Genomic DNA, 20,722 nt, shown 5'->3' on the forward strand with positions numbered 1-20,722 from the left:
GCCGTCACTTGGCCTCACAGACTAAGTTTTCTCGAGTAGTCGCTTCTTTGCTACGCCAAACGGAGAGCGAACACCTGCCAGCTGTCGCTGTGATGACGTAGGAATCTCCTCCCCTTCGCGCGGTTGCTTTTTTTTACGTGCGTATTTGCGTCAGGCGAATGGTCGCGCGGCCGATCCGGTTCCCGCCATCTGCCCCTTCAGGAAACTAAGGGGAAGCCGGCGCGTGGGGAGGCGAAGGAGAGACCCCCGCACCCCGCGAAGGGAGAGGGCGGCGAGGCGAGGTCAGACCGAGAGCGGTCTGTGGAGAAGGTGAACTGGGGGGGGGAAAGGGAAGCGGCAGTCTGCGCCTCTTTCATCCTTTTCCCCCTTCTACTTCTCCTCGGTGAGTGGCGAGACCGGAGGCCGGGCTGGAGGTCGGGACAGGCTGGCTGTGGGGTGAGGGAAGGCGAGCGAACTAGCAAGCTGGCTAGTCCTCCTCTTGAGCGCGGGACAGGGTGGACGGAGGAGTCTCTGCTGTGAAGAAGGGGGAGGGTCGGGCTGAGGCTGGAGCTCCTCCGGGACTCGCTTCGCTCCTCCACCGTGGCCAGTCCCCGCTCCTTTCTCCTCGTCCCCTGAGGTCCCGTCTCCTCTGCATCGCCCCTCGGTGCGGCTGCCTCAAGTCCGTCGCGCCTGAAACATCGTCCGCATGCCTCTCCTCGGTTCTTTCCTGCTCTCTGGCTCCATCTCCGACCCGCTTTTCTCCGGTTCCTGGCCTTCCCTGTTCTAGAGTCCCCCAGACCGAGGAAAGGGTTGCCGACTTAACTGGCACTGCTCTCTCACGCTTTTAGCCTGCCTGGTGTAGGTGAAGCGCTTTTCCTGGCTTGGAGATGGAGGAATAGGGAAAGTCATTTCTGCTTGCGGAGTTGGTCTTAAGCACACAAAATGGGGATTAAAATTATTGAATAGACATATGGTAGCAACCCTAACACCTAGTGCTTCCCATTCTGCTGCTTTCAAAAGTTTCTAACCTCTTTAGAGTAGGGATTTTCCCTTTCCCAGGTCCCCACATTTAATGTCTAACAGTTGTACTGGATGCTGTAGAGTCCTGAAGTGATTAGGTCCACAATCAAAATATCACAAGTGCTGAAAACACAAGGAGAGAGAGGTTGTGGTGAAGGAATAGCCAGATTAGAGAAAGGTAGGGCTCAGTCATCCATTTCACTTCTAGGTGGTCTTCAGTGTTTTTTGCCACTTGTGTCTCTGCAGAGGTGATTGATTGTTGTCAAGTCTGTGTTGACTCCTAGCAACCACATAAATCGATTCTCTCCAGGATGATCTGTCCAACTTGGCTTACTTTAAGGTCTCTCAGTGGTGCATTCATTGCTGTCCTAATCAAGTTTGCTGCTGGTTGTCCTCTTCTCTTTCCTTCAACTTTTCCCAGCATTATGGACTTCTTAAGGGAGCTGGATCTTCGCATAATGTGTCTGAAGTATGATAGTTTGAGCCTGGTCATTTGTGCCTCAAGTAAAAATTCTGGATTGATTTGTTCTAGGATCCATTTGTTTAGTTTCCTGGCTGTCCATGGTATCCTCAAAAGCCTTCATCAGCACCAAAGTTCAAAAGTGTCAATGCTTTTTTTATTTTGCTTTTTCAAAGTCCAGCTTTCGCATCCATAGAGTGTCATGAGAAAAACCATGGTCCGAATGATTCTAATCTTTGTAGGTATAGACACGTCATGGCATCTGAATATCCTTTCTAAGGCCTTTGTTGCAACCCTACCAAGTGCTAGTCTGTAGCGTATTTCTTGACTGCTGTATCCTTTATTGTTGACGGTTGATCGTAAAAGGCAGAAGCTATCCACCACTTCCAATGTCTTCACTGTCAATTCTGAGGCTGGTTGCTGCACCGTTGTCACTAGTTTAGTCTTCTTTACATTTAATTGTAGTCCCATTTTTTCACTGTGCTCCTTGACTTTCATTACTAGAGCTTGCAGATCATCTGCATCCTCAGCTGAGTGGTGTCATCAGTGTAGCGCAGGTTATTAATGTTCCTTCCTCCAACTTTAAAACCACGCTCATCTTCTTCCAATCCAGCTTCTCTCAGTATATGTTCAGCATATAAGTTGAATAAATAAGGAGAAAGTATATTGCCTTTTCTTACTCCTTTGCTGATTTGGAACCAGTCTGTTTCACCATGTTTCGTCTGGACTGTGGCTTCTTGTCCTATGTATAGGTTTCTCATGAGAACAATGAGATGTTCTGGGATGCCCATTTTCCTAAGGACATTCCACAACTTGACATGGAGGTGATACATGTGTTAAAAACCACCCTGCACCCCAGTGTGTTGTCCTTGCATATGTATATTGTTTGGACTGCTTAGACAGTAATTGTAGGTTGTATCTATATGGAGCTATTACGTGGGAATAGGCTTGGTATTTTGAGTGCTGTGCTCTTGTAGTCTGATTGTATGCAGAGTTCGCTTTTAAAATTTTTTATTGGTTTTTACAATATCTTAACAATCCCATTACATCTAATTAAGTAAATATTGACTTCCCGCTCACCAATCTGCACGATTCATTAACTATACAAGTCAACCATTGCTATAGTAATTCAAAACATATATCCTACACATTGCAAACTCGATTTTACTCTACCCAACCTGCTATTATTACTAAATTTCAAACCCTGCTGAAAAATCGATATTAGAAAAATAGTTCTTTAAGTATAGTAAGAATGGTTTCCAGCCTTCTTTAAAACCTTCCAAGTTTTCATCCCTTATCAGTACTGTAAGTTTTGCCATCTCAGCATATTCCAAAATTTTTATGATTGTATGCAGTGGTACATTTGGACCACTGTAAATGATGGGCTTAGGCACTCTGCATAGGAGCAGGCTTTTGTTCTTAAAAATTAAAGAGGTGATAGTATATGTTGCTTGCTTCAGTCTCTTTTGTTGAAACTAGCACTTTAGTTACAGTGAGTATTTGAAGGCTAAAATTACTATGAAACAAGTAGTTGCAAAAATTGCTTTGGCTTGCTTATCCAGTAAGAACAGGCACCATATTAGCAACCATCCATGAGAGAGCTACCATTTCATGAAAAGTTTTTCTTTCCCTTTTTGGGAACTAGCATAATATTTTACACTTGGAAGGGTACACTTCTCATATGCTAGTAACTCTTCATTTGTAGTAGGCTGCAATATTAGGTAGGTTCAGTCTTGAATATCTTTTCGAATGCTGTAGATAAACTTTTTTATATATTTCAGTTGACTTCAGACTGGGGATGTGCATGAAACAGATTTTGTGTTTTGTTTCGAGCTCGAAACAATGCAGATGGCCAAAACAGTGATCGACCCAGTTGTTTTGACGAAATGAACTCAAAATGTTTTGAGTGTTTTGGCCATAGGGAACAATGGGGAAAATAAAAACATCCAGTTCTGCATGGGTAGCTCCTAGGGACACGAAAGTGCGTTGTGTGGTAGGGCATCATAGGTGCTACCTACCGTCCATTTTATTGTGGTTTGGGGAAAAGATAAAAAATGTGTTTAAAATCGCCCTCTTGCCCATTGCTTTTGTGGGTTGGGTGGTAGGTAGCACCCAACCCTAGGAGCTACCCACGGGGAACAAACGGGTGTTTTGAGTTTCCCCATTGTTCTCTGTTACCGGAATGAGCTGCACTCACAGAGTGCACTGCACATAAGTTTTGTAATGCATTTAGCAACCTTGTCTTGAAAAACACTGCAGAAGCACTCAGTAAAGGGGAATCTGTCCCCCCACCCAACACAGAACATACATTTCAAACACAGTCCAAAAATGGCCAAAAAAAGAATCACTGACACAATCCACTTCCAGCCACAGTGCTTGCAGTGCAGTAACATCGTTTGCACAAGTTGCTCTCTCACACAATAACTCCTTACATCCTAGCATTGTACAGCACCATCCTTAGCAGCAAGCATAGCCATAGCCTTTGCTAATCAGGGTCTGCCCTGGTTTGCATTTGAATGGGAGACTACATGTGAATGCTATAAGACATTCCCCTTAAGGGGTGGGCCAGCTCTGGGAAGAGCATCTGCATGCTTGTATGCAGAAGGTTCCAAGTTCCCTCCCTGCCATCTCCAAGATAGGGCTGAGAGAGACTCCTGCCTGTAACCTTGGAGAAGCTGCTGCTGGTCTGTGTAGACCAGGCCTGCTCAACATAGGCCTCCCCAGCTGTTTTTGGACTATAATTCCCAGCCACTGTGGCCAATAGCCAGGGATTATGGGAGTTGTAGGCCAACATCTGCAGGAGGGCTGAAACAGCAGCCATGGGCATAACGGGGGGGCAGCCAGGGCACGTGCCCTAGGTGCCACTGGGGGGCGCCATGCCAGTTCCTGCCACCCCCACCACATTGCCCAGCCCCAAGGCCCCTCAGCCACTTGCCCTCCTGCTTTCCTTGCCCTCCGGCCTATGATCGGAGCTGCCTGCAAACTGTGACACAGCTCCTTCTCTCCCAGCTGAGGCCTCCGTGCAGGCCTCCCTGAAGTCTGAACTCAAGTAGGTCGGCGGGCCCCAAGCAAGCCAGGAAAGAGGCAGCCAGAGTGGCCACCACAGTTCTCTGCAGCAGACCCTCTGCCCAGGCCAGCTTTTGCCAGGTAGAATGTGAATTCCTTTTTGTGGTGTGTCCCCCCCCCCCCGATATATAGGGATCTGCTTGCCATAGGGCTTTGATAGGGGAGGGGGGAGACTGAGAAGTCTCTGAATATTTAATTTAAAACTGATGGGAAAATTTGCTGGCTTTAAAAACAAAAACTATCTAAAAAGGCCTATAAGTGGCTTGTTTCATGTCAGAAAATTACAAAAACTTCTGGAACAAACATTATATTTATTCATTTATTCATTCTGTGAAGCATGTGTTGTGCTTTTATTTTATTTTATTTTTCTTGTGTGTGAACTGCTCCCCAATAACTCACAGGGACTTCAGGGTAAATCTGGCCAACATGTGAATGCAGCACCTCCATTCCAGAGGAGATGTGTATCAAAGTGCTTTAAAAGCCCCATGTGAAAAACCTCCTGGAATCAAACTTTACTGAATTTGTTCAGAATTCTGAGAAAACATACATAGGCTCACACTGCATGGTTGAAAGTCTCCTTTGCTAATCTGCAGCGAGGGGCCCATTTTAATAACTAGTGTTACTAGTGTGTTCTAGGCATTAAAAGTAGCACAAATATATAGTACTCAATGTATATCACTATATATTGTGAAGTGTGCATGTGTGTATTCAGTGAAATGTATTTCCAGGCAGCTTACTTAATTTGAAATATCAGACTTAAATCTTTGGGGCCCTGGGGTGTGTGGAGGCCCTGGACTTTGAGGGGCTGGGGGCCCATTTTAAAATCTTGTCTCTGGGTCCATTCCAACCTTGTTATGCCCCTGGCAGAATAGATACATGTGTATTGATCACTACACATGGGTTTCTGCACACCACCTACACAGAAGAAACTTCGATGTAGAAAATGTGTCTCTTGTAAATTGACCCTCAATTTTCCATCCATGACTGGGATATCTGAGAGTGAATCAATAATAAAAGAACAGCACACTGCTTGTGACAGGAAGGGGTAAATTACAATGATTTCTTAGTATGGCAGGGGCTGGCTTTGGCCCTGGCAGAACTTGGCTGTCTGCTCCTGTTGCAAATTCCTCTGTCTAGTATGGCAAAGTAATGTATCCTCCCTCCTGGTGACACTTGGAATCCTCACATAACTCCTGACTGTTGTTCTAAGTCTCTAACAGAGATGGCTCATGTTTTCAGGTTTTGATCAACAACCATGTCTAGATGGTACAGTGTTCTAGTCTAAATGGTACAGTGTTCCTTTTAACAGGGATTTCCAGATATTGTTGACTACAAGTCCCATCATCCCTGTTTGGACAAGGGCGCAATTTCAGTGCTTGCCCTAGGTGCTATTTTTCCTAGATACGCCCCTGACAGCAGCCCTGGTGTAGACAGTACTGAGCTAGGTGGACCAAGGGTCTGACTTGGTATAGGGCAGCTTCCTATGTTCCTATGACTAAGTACACCTTGCAATGTAGATTGCAGAGCAGAGTAATGAGTGAAGCACAAGTTATTTTCAGGGCCAGATATGGAGGTTCATCACAGCAATCGCCAAGAAATATTAGACACACACACACAGCTGCCACTGTCCATTTCTCGCCACAACACCATCTCACAAACAAAACAAAACAAAACTCAAGGCAGGCAAGTACCCATGTTCTGCTGTAGTCAATCTGAGATCCAGCTAAACCAGGTAGTTATACAACATATTGTATTATACTATATTATACAACATATCACAACATATTATACTCAGTGCTGAGAAAAGAAAACCTCCCCCTCTCCTGATGTATCCTTTTTGAGAGGTACACTATAAGGGCTCTCTCTGCCCCCCAGTCCCTTTGAATACATTTTGAAACACCCTCCTTTTGTGTTCCCTCCTCCCTCCCCACAGCCATTGGGGGCCCAGCTGACCAAAAACATTTGATTTGTATGATAGCAATCCAACCAAGAAGCAAAGAGATTGCAAGTCAATCAGAAGCCAGTGCCAGAAAACCAATCAGCAAGGGGGAAACAGGCTTCCAAAATGGTGCTCAAAACGTTTCGATCAAAACTGGGGTTTTGTCCTGAGCTCAAAACAGGCCCTTTATTTAAAGGGTGTTTTGTTTCGAGCTTGAAACACTCGAAACGGCTTGCACATACATCCCTACTTTAGACTAAATAAACAATTGTGGGATTTGCTTAAGCATTTTTGAAGTCAAGATCATGCACTGTAATGACTTTGCATAGCTACTGTTCTCTAGGTTGGTTAATATTTAGTAGTTTGGACTTTTTTTGCACAAATTTTACAAGAGAAATGCCTTTCACATGTAAGGATCTACATTTTCCCAGTTCCTTTTGAGTTAATGTCATATATAGTAACTTTGGTTTAGTTATGTGTTCATTTTTTATCTTCACCTTATAAAATTGTTTTGCCTTCTCCAGATTCATGTGTGTGGAGCATTATATGTACAGCACTTTCACTGTCTACTTCATGCATCTTATGAAGTAGGCTCTTGTTTACTTGGATTAAGTACAAGCACTATATTATTTTTCTACCTCTGTGAGGCTGACTGCAAAAAAGAAATAAAAATTCTTATGCTTAGAAACTAGAAATAGTCTTCCTGTCCTAATATTGTTTTATTTACTTAGATTCACAGCCCATCCATCTCAAAGATCCATGGTTTAAGTTAACAAAATAGTGTTAAAAGTCCATTAAAACAGAATAACAACCTGAATAAAACTCTCTTAACATTCCCATTGATGAAATCAAGTTTTAGAAGCGATTTTGATTGAATTTAATAAGTGAGTGTGTGTTTGGTAAAATGCAATAGTGTAAAGTCAGGAGCATGTAAGAATTAATAGATATTGCTGTGTTCTGTTTGAGGTTAGTTGGCTGATTACTTGTGGAAAGAGGATGGCTTTTCCCCTGTGTTCTGGAATGACTAACTTTGCTGTTAAGCCTTTATATTAACAGGATGTTAATGTCCTACAATGCTATTGTCCTGGATGCTATTGTGGCACACTTAGTTCCTTCAACTATTTGCTTATGGCACACTATGGATTGATTTAAAGGCATATTTTGTCCATGTGTATTTTTAGCCTTTCTTCCATCATAGAACTCAAAGCATTTTACATAGGGTTCCCAGATTATTGCCCATTCAGGCATTGACCAGCCCTATACATGCTTAACTTCATCAAGATATCATATGTTTTCAGACCACGTCATGGAACTAGAACATGTATTTTTATGTTGAGTAATCTGTTAGAGATATGTGGGTTTGGGGTTTTTTTGTTTTGATTTTTGTTCTTTGTATCAGTGAGCAATTGAACTAGATAGATAAAGTTTATTACGGTCATAGACCAGTTAATCAAATATTTTGTAAAATGTAACGATTAAGTAATATAGGCTTTAAGAAGTTTACATACAGTAAAACAAAATTTGGCCACATTAACAGACATCCCAGGTTTAAAATTGGACAGCAGATACTCCGAGTAAAAATGATCAATGTGGCCAGGACAGTTCTTTAGCAAAGGTAAAATAAACTTAGAATGACTATCCTTATACAATTCACAATAAAGAATTACATGGGCAGTGGTCTCTATTCAGCTGCACCACAGGGACAAAGGCGCGCAGCATAAGGTACCTGCTTGTATTTTCCCTCCAAGGCCTCAGTAGGAGGTACATTGAGGCGGGCCAGGGTCAATGCTTTCCTAAATTTAGATATTAGAATGTTATCTAGATAATCGTCAGGTTTATGAGTATTTGAAGTAGATATACTTCCATGAGCTGGTTTATACACCCTCAATTGCACCCTCTAACTACAGAAATGTGAAGGTGGACATGAGTTTGAGCTGGTTCGCATGATCACCTGGCTCATCGCACAATTGGGGCACGAACACGCCGAGAACGCATCCACCTGGCATCATTGCAGCAACATTCCCACGTGCTGTCGGAATGTCCTTTAATCACGTGAGGGGTGTTCTTTAATCCCTCACATGTTTTGGAGTGCATGTAGAAGGGTGATTTGGATTATCACTCCTTACACTGTTGGGATGTCCTTTAATTGTGTGAATCGGGACATCCTGCAATGATGTCAGGGTGGATGCCCTTTTGGTGCATCCCTGTCCTAATCGTGACAATCAGAGTGATCATGAGAACTGGCGCAAAATTACTTCTATCTTCTCATTTCTGCAGTTAGGGGGTGCAATTGAGTCAGAAGTGGAATGCTCTCATTCAGATATTTGAATTGAATTAAAACTGACCTTCCCCACCCTGATTTATGATTTAGGGCAAAATACAAAGCTTGGGGCAGGAGTCAAGAGATGAATAGCACAAGCTAATTAAGTTGCTTTGTTTTGTTTTTGTAGAATTTTGTTTTAAAATAGGAGTTCCCAATTTCCTTAGAAGTATATTTGTTCATCGCATCAAATTCAGCCATGGTTAAAAATTGGGTATTCAGATGTGTAGCAGTTTCATTCCCTACTCTGTTAGGTTTTGTAATGATTATACTTCTTTAAAGATAAGTAACATTTAAAACCCTTTAAATTTAAAAGTAACATTTTAAAAACCCTTTGGGATGCAAATCTTGGTGATTCAGGAAGAGTCAGGGCACAAGTTGTCTTTAAAATGAAATGTTTGCTTGGTTTTGAAATGATGCTTATTGATTAATTTGTATTTTATAATTTTATTTTAAAAACAGGCCTTGTGTTTTAAAAACGAAGTTTCATTATTTTCATAAACTGTTTGGATGAAAACATGACTTCTCTGAAGGTACATGGAACTATTCGCGTGCGCAGCATACGTACTGGGACTACAAAATGGAGAGAAGGGTCATTTGAAATCGTGGATAAGGATAACAAAGTGTCTCTGGTGGTTCACTACAATGCTGGAGGAATTCCAAATACATTTCAGGTACCTTGGTATTTCAAAGGCTTTTTGTTTAACATAGTAATTGTATCTGTGAATAGCTGTCCTTTCCAAGTCCATTTAGCTGTCACTTGAACTTTCCTCAGAGAGACATTCTTGTTTCCCCTTTCCAGAACACTGATCCTATTATACTTTACTGTGAATTATTCAGGTGTTCCACTCAATGGATTTGTACATCAAGGAGGAAATTACAAAAACTTTAGACCTTGGGAGAAAATATAACTTAGAAGTCTTAAACTGTCAGAATGCTGCTGTGAGTGATGGCACTGATGATAGAGGCAAACAAGTTCCTATATTTGATTTTTATCCTGGTGGTAGTTCTAAAATTCCTTACTGTAAATGCATTGCTAAATCTCATTTCTTCTGCACACATCGTCCCCATGATTAGCTGCTATTCATAGTGGCAAAATGACATAGAGTTTGTAGCCAAGTCCTGTGTGTCTGTCTGATACACAGCTCTTTCTGATACACAACACTTTTATCCAATCTAGTCTGGAAAGATCTTTAACAAAGTTGCTATTCTGCTTTCTTTGGGAAGTAATTCTATAGGCTATGTAGGATTTCTTGTGGTTGGGAAGTCTTTAAATGTTCCTTTTGATAGTCTGTTCTTTATTATAGATATATTATACGTCCTTAATGTGTGTATCCTAAACTCAAATGCATCCAAAAAAAGCCAACATGAACTCATGTAATTGCTTTAAGTATACCCAGAGATTTGCTTGTCGGGTTTCTTGGTAAAGTTTTATGCTAGCCAACAGTGCAATATTCACTGGCTGAATATTGCCATTGCAATGAGAATACATATCACATTGTGGTTAGAGCTCAAGTTACACCTGGACACACATGGAGTGACATAGAATGGGTTAGTGGGGAAAATATTTAAATGTGTTTTTCTTAGTATTCGGAAGAAAAAAATTTTGGTTTCAAACGACCCTCTTCATCACATACACATGATTTCCTTTATTTTCTTTCCAGCTAAACCATAATATTAAAAATGTGGTTGTACGGACAAATAGGGAGAAACTGTGTTACTTGATGATAACACTAAAGGATTCCAGTTTCTTGACAGTGGATAAAATACCATCCAAAGAGGCAAATGAAATCAAGCTGTATCTGGAGGCTGTTCAAAACAGGGTTCATGCAGGTGAGTGTAAAACATTTAGCTTTGTTGACCATAGATGGGGGGAAATATGAAGAGCTGATCTCTGTACTTGAGATCATTTGTGTAGAGGGTATTTTTCTGCACCTATCTTTAATATAGTTCAGAGAGACCTTCTTTACATTTAATTTCTTACTCTCTCTTTTTCCTGGACTTTGCTTTTGAACAGGAGCATTTCAAGGTGTATATACATTCATCCCTTGCTAACCATGAGGGTTCCGTTCCGGCAAAACCGCATGGTGGGTAAATTCGTGGTCGGTGAGCCACCGAAAAGCATTGGAAGCGGGGTTAGGGGAATTGCAGTCACACAAAAAATCAAAAAATAAAGAAAAAATATCCAAAAACCACCTGGAACCCCTTGAAATCACCAAGAATTGGCAAGAGGAGTGAGGGGGAGCCCCTGAAAATCACCCCAGAAAACCTCCCCATAACAAAATGTTTTGCCAAGCTGTGGATACTTGGGTCATGGTTGGCGAGACGTCACAGTTTCCCAGTCGCGGATACTCAAAACTGGAAAACCGTGGTTAGTGAGGGATGACTGTATAATATTTATTGTTATGTGTGACAAGCGCTACAGGACTGTAGGCCGTTATTATTTTTCTAACTGTATTTGGATCTGCTTGATGAAAATATTTGAGAAAAAGTAATGTACTCACAAAGTAATTTATTCAAAAGTAATGTACTGTGTTCTTATTTTCAAGAGGTAAGTGAGGTCTAGAACTACATGAGTGGGATGGTGAGGAATCTGATAAGAATCTGGCTGTATTCCTGCCCACATTGTTATGTGAAATAGTTTCAGCACACTACAATGGCAGTATATGTTTCCAAAAGTGTGCTTCCAAAAGCAGTTGAGGTTATGCCACAAGATGTGTTCTTTATTTGCTTGTTAATGTGAGATCTCAACCCTGATGAGTGTGTACAGGCAAAGTCTTTTAGAAAACATAATATAAACAGATTCTGTAAGCTAAGTCAGCATACAGTTTGGGGCTTTCAATGACAGATTCTGTTTTACATTAGTAGTAATAATTTAAATTGTATATAAACTTATCCTACCTCTTTGCATTCACATTTTATTTATGAACATTTAATTGAACTTGGTGATGCACTTGTGTGTTAGCTGTGAAATGCACCCAAGGATCTGGCAGTTTTGGAGGTGTGCTGGGCAGCAGAATTACACAGAAAGATTCCAACAGGCAGTTCCCATACATTGAAAACCAGGTATTTTAATTGGTTTCCTCCACTTTCTATTCTTATGCTCTTTATCTTTCTGTATATCATAGTAGTCCTTTTCTTTATGTATATCATACTAAATCTTCAGACTTACAACACAGTTGGTTCCTGAAAACTGTGTCTTAAGTAAAAAATGTCTTAATTTGGAACCTATTTTCTCATAGCAGACAATATTATGAATGGGGCAGCGGGGTTGGTTTCTGAACTAAGACTGGATACCCTATGTTTTTTCTGCTGCTGTCAGTCACAGATGTACTGCAGATAAGTTAATGGTGGAGAATCAGAACTTGCTTACCCTTGCCATCCACTCACTTTCTGGATCTTTATCATTGTTCTGTGGAAGCAACTGGGTAGTTCATTTCCAGCTCCAGCTCCTGGGAATGCTTAGAGAGTAATGGAAGGATTGTGTGAACTGGGAACGGGCATGCAGTCTGGAGGAGGAGACAAAGCAGTGGCAGCAGGGAGAACATCTTGGATGGGCAAGTAAGCCAATTGCTCTGCAGCCTTGGATGCTGCAGCAGCTGCCATCAGGACTACCAGTCTCGATGACAATGTGAGCCTGAGCTGCCATTGTTGCCACCATCTCTTGCTCATCCACCAGCAGCTGTCTAGTGAAATCTCCTCTGATGCAACAAGTGTTGTAAAGTTGAAACAAGGTGGCAATTTACAAACCTTCAAATGCCATTCATCTTAACTTGGAGTGTCTTGTTGAGGAATTCCTGTAATGGAATTGAGGAGAAGAAAAACCTTCCTTCCTTCCCCCTTGCAGAAGTAGTATGCGAAGCTTGCTCCTTGCTCATCTCAGCAGCAGTTCCTTCTTGGAATAAATTGCTTTTAAAAAACTCCTCAGGATTTAGGGTTACAATAATTTTTTTTATACCATAACTATTTTTAGCAGATACATCTGATAAACATAAGCAAAATAAAAATATTCAGGATAACTGGAAAATAACCAGTTACTTGGCTGCAAGTTGACCAGTGCAGGCTAAACTATTAAAAGTAAAAACATAATTACATTGTTTAGAATTAGCTGAATAGATAGCTATTTTGTGATGTATATTTGCTTATTTAGTTAAGTCTCAGGCCACTTTTTATAAACAATATCTATTGTGTTTTTATAGCACATGTAACCTGATTTGCAACAAGTAAAGACCAATAGCAGTGTGCCCGAACCGGTCCGGCGGCCATTCCGAAGAATGGCCGAACTGCCGGACCGGTCCGGCCCTGCCTGGTTCGGGTCCGGGTGGGGGGTATGCCTTTAAGAAACAAGGTCCCCCTTCGGTGCCGGTCCGGACTTCTCCGGACCGTGCACATCACTAAAGACCAAATTCTTGGACCTGGAGGCTTATTTGAATTAAATCTAAATGCAGGACTTTTGTATCCTACTTGGATTTGAATTGTAAAAAGACTGGCAAACAGTATAGATGGAGGGAAGGACAAATCTTTTCTGGAGTAAAACAATGACTTATTCTTATTTTAAAGTCTTCTTCTATATAAATTATTTATATATAAATCCTACAACTGTTTCTGCAGTAGATTTCCAGTATGCAGGCATGTCAGGAGGGGCTTCAGATACGTGGAAGTGTTTTGTATTAGTCTGGTTCAAACATACAGTTGGCCTGTGAGAGGAAAGCTGGTCTTGTGGTAGCAAGCATGAAGTGTCACCTCTGCTAAGCAGGGTTTGCCCTGGTTTGCATTTGAATAGGAGATTATATGTGAGCGCGTAAGATATTCACCTTAGAGGATGGTGCTGCTCTGGGAAGAGCATCTGAATCCTTGCATGCAGAAGGTTCTAAGTTCTCTCCTTCGCATCTCCAAGATAGGGCTGAGACAGATTCCTGCCTGAAAACTTGGAGGAGCTGCTGCCAGTCTGTGTAGACCAGGCCTGCTCAACTTCAGCCCTTCTGCAGATGTTGGCCTACAATTCCCATAATACCTGGCTATTGGCCACTGTGGCTGGGGATTATGGGGTTGTAGTCCAAAAACAGCCGGGGGCCTAAGTTGAGCAGGCCTAGTGTAGACAATATTGAGCTAGATGGACCAATGGTCTGATTCTGTATTCGGCAGCTTCCTATGTTCCTAGAGAGGGTAACAAAGGGCCTCCAGCAGTTTCACAACTATGTTGGGATCTTTTATATGAATCAAGGCGTCTGCTAGGGCCTGTGATTTAGTGGGTTTGAAGTAGGCTGCCTCAGTCATGCAGGTTGGGTCTGCTGTATCTGTAAGCTCCATATTAAAGCACTGGTTCATACAGTTGATGTCTACTAGTGGCCCTGCATCTGATTGTATAGTGGCTACAAACACTCTGAAGTGGGCTTATAATTTGAAATTAAGGTATAATATGTGGTGTTGACATGAGCATTCCCTCTTTGATTTTGTAGACACCTTCAAAGAAAGGGCTTATAGAAAATAAAGATGAAACTCCACTTCGTAAGGTCTTGAGCAGCCCAGGAAGAACCGCTATTAAGAATTCTCCAGGAACTGAAATGTCTGGCAATAGGGTTAACATTTCAGCTGCTTCTACTGCTTCAGCACCTCACAGAACAGGGTTATTGGAAAACCGGTATGAAAAAAAGCTTTTAATGCACCACAGCATTTAATCTGTATCAGGGTAGATTGATTTAATCAAGGCACCTTAAATCTGTGATTGTAAGTCATGATAAATCGCTAAGAGAAAAAGCCTAATTTAAATAATTGATTTTGTCTTGTTAATTTCAGTGGCGCTTGTGTTGAGTAATTTAGTCAGGATGTCAGCCTTTGGGTAGCTATTATACATAAAATATTTTATTTATTTTTATTATTTATTTAAAATATATATACCCCGCCCTTTCAGTACACGACTGTTCTGAGTGGCTCACAACAATAAAATAGATACAATATACAATAAAAGTAATAAAATTAACCAAATTGAGGAAACAAGTTATCTCAGGTTAAAAACCACAATCAGTATTAAGCTCAAATTAAGTTATTTTAAAAGCTAAAAACTAAGAGTTATAAAACTAAAGAATTTACCAGATATAACCAAGGATGGATCATTAAAAAGCCTCCTTAAAAAGGTGTATTTTCAGTTGTTTTTTAAAAACACTGAGGGAGGGAGCATGATGAAGCTCTTCAGGGAGGGTGTTCCAAAGCCGAGGGGCCACAACTGTCTCTAGTCCCCACCAACCGGATCTCTTTTAGTGGCGGGGCCATGAGCAGGGCCTGAGATGATGAACAGAGGGCTCTGGCAGATTCATATGGGCAAATGCAGTCTGGCAGGTACTCCAGCCCCAAGCCATATAGAGCTTTAAAGGTCAAGACCAGTACCTAGAATCTAGCCTGGAAGCGGACCAGTAACCAATGAAGCTGCCGCAGGATGGGTGTGATACTCATGAAACAACATGCACCCATGAGCATCCTTGCAGCAGCATTCTGGACCAGCTAAGACTTCCAAACAGTCTTCAAGGGCAGCCCCACGTAAAACACATTTTCCCCCTTTACATTTATATCCCACTCTTCCTCCAAGGAGCCCAGAGCAGTGTACTACATACTTGAGTTTCTCCTCACAACAACCCTGTGAAGTAGGTTAGGCTAAGAGAGAAGTGACTGGCCCAGAGTCACCCAGCTAGTATCATGGCTGAATGGGGATTTGAACTTGGGTCTCCCCGGTCCTAGTCCAGCACTCTAACCACTACACCATGCTGGCTCCTCATTCTCATTATTGCAGTAATACAGTCTGGAAGTTACCAATGCATGAGTGCTGAGGAGTGAAAGTTCACCCAGGTGGATCACTGAATGACACCTGTGCTAACTTGCTATCTCTGCCTGGCCCCCACTATAAAGCCATGATACCTGAACAGCTACACTGTATGTTATCAGGTTTTCCCTACATTTCTTTCTTTACAAAGCAAAGCAGCATTGTATAAGAGGGTCGTAATTTTAGTTTTAAAAGATTATAGGTTTGCATATAGTTAAGTTTTCATTTTAAACCAGTTATTCTAGGAAGAAAAACTAAAAATCCAGTGTCTGTGTGTGGTTTTTTCTCTTTTAATCCATTTTTAACCACTCTGATGTGCATGAGTTAGTATGCATGCTTTGAAAATTTTATTAAACTACTTTTCTGGGTTATCATAATGTGTTTTTATGTGTGAGTGAGCTCTTCGGGAAATGTCCCCAAAACATGCATGCTAAACAAGCTGGAGAGCAGTAAAAAAATCTTTGTTCTCTATAATATGGCTTTCAAAAGTAAAACTATTTGGATGTTGACTGAAAATGTTGAGGGAATTGGGCTCCCCTGACTTCCTTGTGGATTAAAGGAATGCTTATTTCTAATAAAACAGTGAAAGGAGGAAAAGGACATCATCTAATTTAGAGATTAATGAAGATTACCCTAAAGAAAATGATTCATCAACGTAAGTTTTTTGTTGTTAGTACTGAAACTTTTCAAATTCCTGTGTGGTCTTTATCATATCTCTTCCCCTTCCCTCTCCTGCTACCATTTTTAAGTTTGTGCTGAAAATAACTCCAAAATCCCTCTCCTCTTTTAATAGCAACATAATATGGTTCTCTTGTGAAAACCCAGTGTTAGTACACATGCCAGCTATACGGATTTGGGAACATAATATGCTGTTTGTTAACTTTGTATATGGTTAAAGTTGAAGTGTATTGGTGTATTTCATGGTTATAACCAAATGGCTGATTTTAATCTTGATGGACTTGTATTAAAGTACAAGGGTAGTGTGTTAAATAGACATGTACAATTATGGGCTGACATCCTAACTACTGCAGTGTACATACTACTAACATCAGCATGCATGCACTAGTAGCCCCCATGTTAGTCCCTGTGCTTCCGAAGTGTGGGTGTTTCCAAGCTTCCCCTGGAAGTGCTCTGTTAGAGCAGAAATGCATCACTGACTCTCAGCTCTAAGTTTCTGCTCTGAGCACTTCCAGAATGTTGGGGGAAGCTCCGCTCAAGAGCGCTCATGCTTTGGGAGTCCAGGGACTAATGCGGGGGCTACCACTGCATGCATTCTCATGTTAGAAAAACACACCCTGCAGTTGTCAGACTCTTGGCCATGGTTTTTTCTACATATATGGTGTGTCTGACAGTTCTTGGAAACCTGCCAAGATAGCAAATACATACATACGTACGTGTGTGTGTAGGCAATAGCAAAATCTTTTTTGCGTATCGCTTAAGCTAACTTGTATGTATTCGTTTGCAGTAATAACAAAGCAGTGACTGATCCAGCACGGAAGTTTTTATATAGCAGCAGGGAAAAGCAGCTGAACTTGAAACAGATGGAGGAGAACAGGACATCAGGTAAGCAAGATGACCTGTGCTTTACAGTTAATCAAACAAACTGAACTTCATGTTTACTTGGTATAATATTTTCTTGATTTCATTTTAACTTGAGAAACATCAGAATGGCAATCTGAATTATGTGTTTAGGGAATTGATCAGAGAAAAGAGTAAGAAGGTCCAAACTAGAGTTCTATTTTGAGAATGGTTAAAATTAGGTTTATATGTAGCAGAGATTGCTGCTGGTCTGCCAGTGTTCTTCTGCCTCCTGCCTAGTTTCCCTTCCAATTCCACCGCAATAGGCTGTATTAAATTTGTTTATGATTAAATGCTTTAATGTATGTACATGATTAATGGCTATGGTTATATTTTCCCCACACTGGGAGAGATGGTAACCACTGAATCATTTCTCTCCTTACAAGAAGATTCATTTATCTTATGACGCCATATGATGGGTTCCATTTCTTCTATACAAAGTCATAATAAAATAACTGTTCATGGTGTAATTATACAATAGTCACTCAATACAGTGGTCCCTCGACTTACGAACTACTCAACATCCGAATTTTTCGACTTACGAATGAAAAAAGTGGCCGCACGCTTATGAATTTTTCGACATCCGAACGGAAAACTGTTGGCGGTTTTAGATGCGGTTTCCTCGACTTACGAATTTTTCCGAATATTTTTTTTCGAAAACTGCTTCTCCCATGGCGCTTTGCGTATGGGAGGCTTTAAAACCCCTGTGCCATGCTTCCAGACCTCTGTGGGTTGTACGAGGCGTGGAGTGAGGAGGTGTGGAGCGGCGTTGGAGAGAGAGAGATATTTGGAGCCAGTTGGAGTTGCTTGGAGAGTGTTGGAGTTTCTTTTTCCTGCAATTCTCTACTGCTGGAAAGGTACTGTAGGTTGATTTTCCTTATCTTTACTGTGGAGGTTGCGGGGGGTGGTCGTGTGTGTGTGGTGGGGGTGTTCTTTCCATGCCATGTGTAAAAAATTTTTCTTTGCCTGTGGTCCTTGCACCTTGATGCTAAATTTTTCAGGCTGGCCATGAGGTTGTGTTTAGGTTTTCTGAGCAGGTTTAAGGCTCCTTTTTGCTTTCTGGCCTTTCTGCTGTTTTAAGAGTTCTTTTTGGTTTCTGCTCTTTGCAACTTGATGCTAAATTGCATGTCTGGTTAAACTGAACTTTTTTCCATGCCATGTTAAAGTGCACTTTCTGCTCTTTTGTCTTCAGGATCCTAATGATGTTTTTTCTTCTTCCTAGTGTTTGTGGCGTCATGGCACCAAAGAAGCCAGCAGAGTCTGGGAAGCGCAAGAGGGAGCTGATTCTCTTGGAGGTCAAGCAGGACATCATCCGCAAGCATGAGCAAGGCATGCGAGTGGTGGACCTTGCAAGAGAGTACGGCAGGAGTGCTTCGACCATTGAGACCATCCTCAAGGACAAGGAGAGGATTATGGGTCGTGAGACAGCCAAGGGTGTCATGATCCTTACCAAGAACCGCCCTGCCATCATGGACGAGGTGGAGAAGTTGCTGCTGCTGTGGATCCGCGAGAAGGAGCATGCAGGGGACACTGTGACTTCGGCAGTCGTGTATGCCAAGGCCAGGGCCTTGCATGCTGACCTGATCGCCCAACAGCCAGGAACTTCGCACGAAGAGTTCAAGGCAAGCCACGGGTGGTTTGAGAAATTCAAGATGAGGTCCGGTATCCGCAGTGTCGTCCGGCATGGAGAGGCTGCAAGTTCGGATCTGGCTGCAGCGGAAGAATTCGCCACGGAGTTCTTGGAGACTGTGACTGCTGAGGGCTACCTTCCGGAGCAGGTCTTCAATTGTGATGAGACCGGCCTCTTTTGGAAAAGGATGCCAAGGAGGACCTTCATCACAGGAGGAGACCAAGATGCCTGGCCACAAGCCGATGAAGGACCGCCTCACCCTCCTCTTCTGTGCAAACGCCAGGGGTGATCTGAAGGTAAAGCCTCTGCTGGTTTACCATTCGGAGAACCCTCATGCTTTCAAGAAGCACAAAGTCAACAAGGAGAGGCTGAGCGTCATGTGGCGGTCCAACGCCAAGGCCTGGGTCACACGGGTCCTGTTTGTGGACTGGGTGAACCAGGTGTTTGGTCCAACAGTGAGGAGGTACCTCCAGGAGAAGAACCTGCCCCTGAAGGCCATCCTCTTGATGGACAATGCGCCTGCACATCCTCCTGGGCTGGAAGAAGACTTGGCGGAGGAATTCAAGTTCATCCGAGTCATCTTCCTGCCACCCAACACCACCCCACTCATCCAGCCGATAGACCAGCAACTGATTGCCAACTTTAAGAAGTTGTACATGAGGGAGCTGTTCCGGCGTTGCCTGGACATGACGGATGGGTCAGGCATCATTCTGGGTGACTACTGGAAGCACCATTTCGATATCGTGAGCTGCCTGCAGCTCATCAAAATTGCGTGGGACAGTGTCAGCCAGAGGAACCTCAACAGTTGCTGGAAGAACTTGTGGGCAGCCTGCATTGCCTCCACTGAATCCAGCACACAGGAGCAGGCCGTGTTAGAGGAGATCGTCTCCCTGGGGCAGACCATGGGCCTGGAGGTTTCAACACAGGACGTGGAAGAATTGGTCGAGGGACACAACCTTGAACTTTCCACCGAGGACCTGTTGAGCCTGCAGGAACAGGAGCAGCAAGGGGTGCAGCCAGACACACCTGAGGAGCAGGAGGAAGAGCCAAGGCAGTTGCCTTCGTCGTCTTATAAGAGGGCCTGCGAACTGTGGGGAGAGCTGCAGACCTTTGTGAACGATCTCAGTGAGGATCAGGCTGCAGCCCAGGAAGCTGTGGAGCACTTTCATAATGTGGTCGTTGCCCCATGGCGAGCAATGCTTCGCAAGAGACAGAGGCAGCAGACCATGGACCGGTTTGTGGTGAAGCAGGCAAGGCAGGAGAAAATGTTGGCAGAGGCATGTTGACTGTGCCTGCCTGCCTTTAAAGTGCCCTGAAGTGACCTGCATCAGGTCCCCAAAAAATGATAAAGTGCTGTTGTAAATGTTTATTATTGAAAAGTAATGTTGCTGTGCAGTTTGCATGCCTTTAAAGTGCACTTGATAAAGAGTTTTGCACAAAAAACTGGGTGTCTGGGTCTTTTTCCTAGGCTCCGGAACGAATTAATCCGTTTCCAATGCATTCCTATGGGAAACCGCTTTTCACCTTACGAACTTTTCGACCTACGAATGTGCATTTGGAACGGATTAAGTTCGTAAGTCGAGGGACCACTGTAGTTGCTTGTCAGAAGCTACAAGTTGGGGAGGGTGTGCTTCTTCAATGTGGTTCCAAAATCTGAAATTACCAGATTAACAAATCATCCCTAATAATTCATGTTGTACTTCCATGTATGTTGTAAAACTCGTATGGCCTTTTTTTGAGATAGAGGGAGAGAGTGTTTTAAAATACTTTGACATTGTGTTGCCTATAAAACTAAGCTTCTTGGAGTAAGTGACCAGCATCACTGGAGCTGAAATGTAACATTCATGGTGTAGTAAGAAGAAATGTGTATTATAGATCTCATTTCTTTAGCCAAGGTTAGAGTTTTGAAAAGTGAT

At 42.5% G+C, this 20,722-nt stretch overlaps 2 protein-coding genes across 9 annotated transcripts in view; both read left to right on the forward strand.

Annotated features, from left to right (window-relative positions):
* Positions 1 to 20,722, forward strand: part of USP37 (ubiquitin specific peptidase 37) — an 85,054-nt gene continuing 64,332 nt past the window's right edge. For 4 of the 8 annotated variants that reach the window (XM_053286759.1, XM_053286705.1, XM_053286767.1 and 1 more), the window contains exons 1-7: positions 145 to 382; positions 9,247 to 9,458; positions 10,449 to 10,617; positions 11,750 to 11,850; positions 14,244 to 14,425; positions 16,182 to 16,253; positions 17,064 to 17,161. In XM_053286759.1, the coding sequence (XP_053142734.1) occupies positions 9,303 to 9,458; positions 10,449 to 10,617; positions 11,750 to 11,850; positions 14,244 to 14,425; positions 16,182 to 16,253; positions 17,064 to 17,161 (778 nt within the window). In that variant the 5' untranslated portion in view covers positions 145 to 382; positions 9,247 to 9,302. The other 4 variants (XM_053286719.1, XM_053286738.1, XM_053286710.1 and 1 more) reach the window with 4 other exon arrangements.
* On the forward strand, positions 17,354 to 20,254 carry LOC128340931 (tigger transposable element-derived protein 1-like). Its single transcript, XM_053286814.1, has 2 exons — positions 17,354 to 18,033; positions 18,399 to 20,254. The coding sequence occupies exon 2, from the start codon at positions 18,968 to 18,970 to the stop codon at positions 20,090 to 20,092; it is 1,125 nt and encodes a 374-aa protein (XP_053142789.1). The 5' UTR covers positions 17,354 to 18,033; positions 18,399 to 18,967; the 3' UTR covers positions 20,093 to 20,254.

This window comes from Hemicordylus capensis, chromosome 1 (genome assembly GCF_027244095.1).
Source record: "Hemicordylus capensis ecotype Gifberg chromosome 1, rHemCap1.1.pri, whole genome shotgun sequence".
Taxonomy (NCBI): domain Eukaryota; kingdom Metazoa; phylum Chordata; class Lepidosauria; order Squamata; family Cordylidae; genus Hemicordylus; species Hemicordylus capensis.

Coding starts and splice junctions, on each gene's coding strand:
- LOC128340931 (XM_053286814.1), top strand. CDS start 18,968: ATGAGACCGGCCTCTTTTGGAAAAGGATGCCAAGGAGGACCTTCATCA.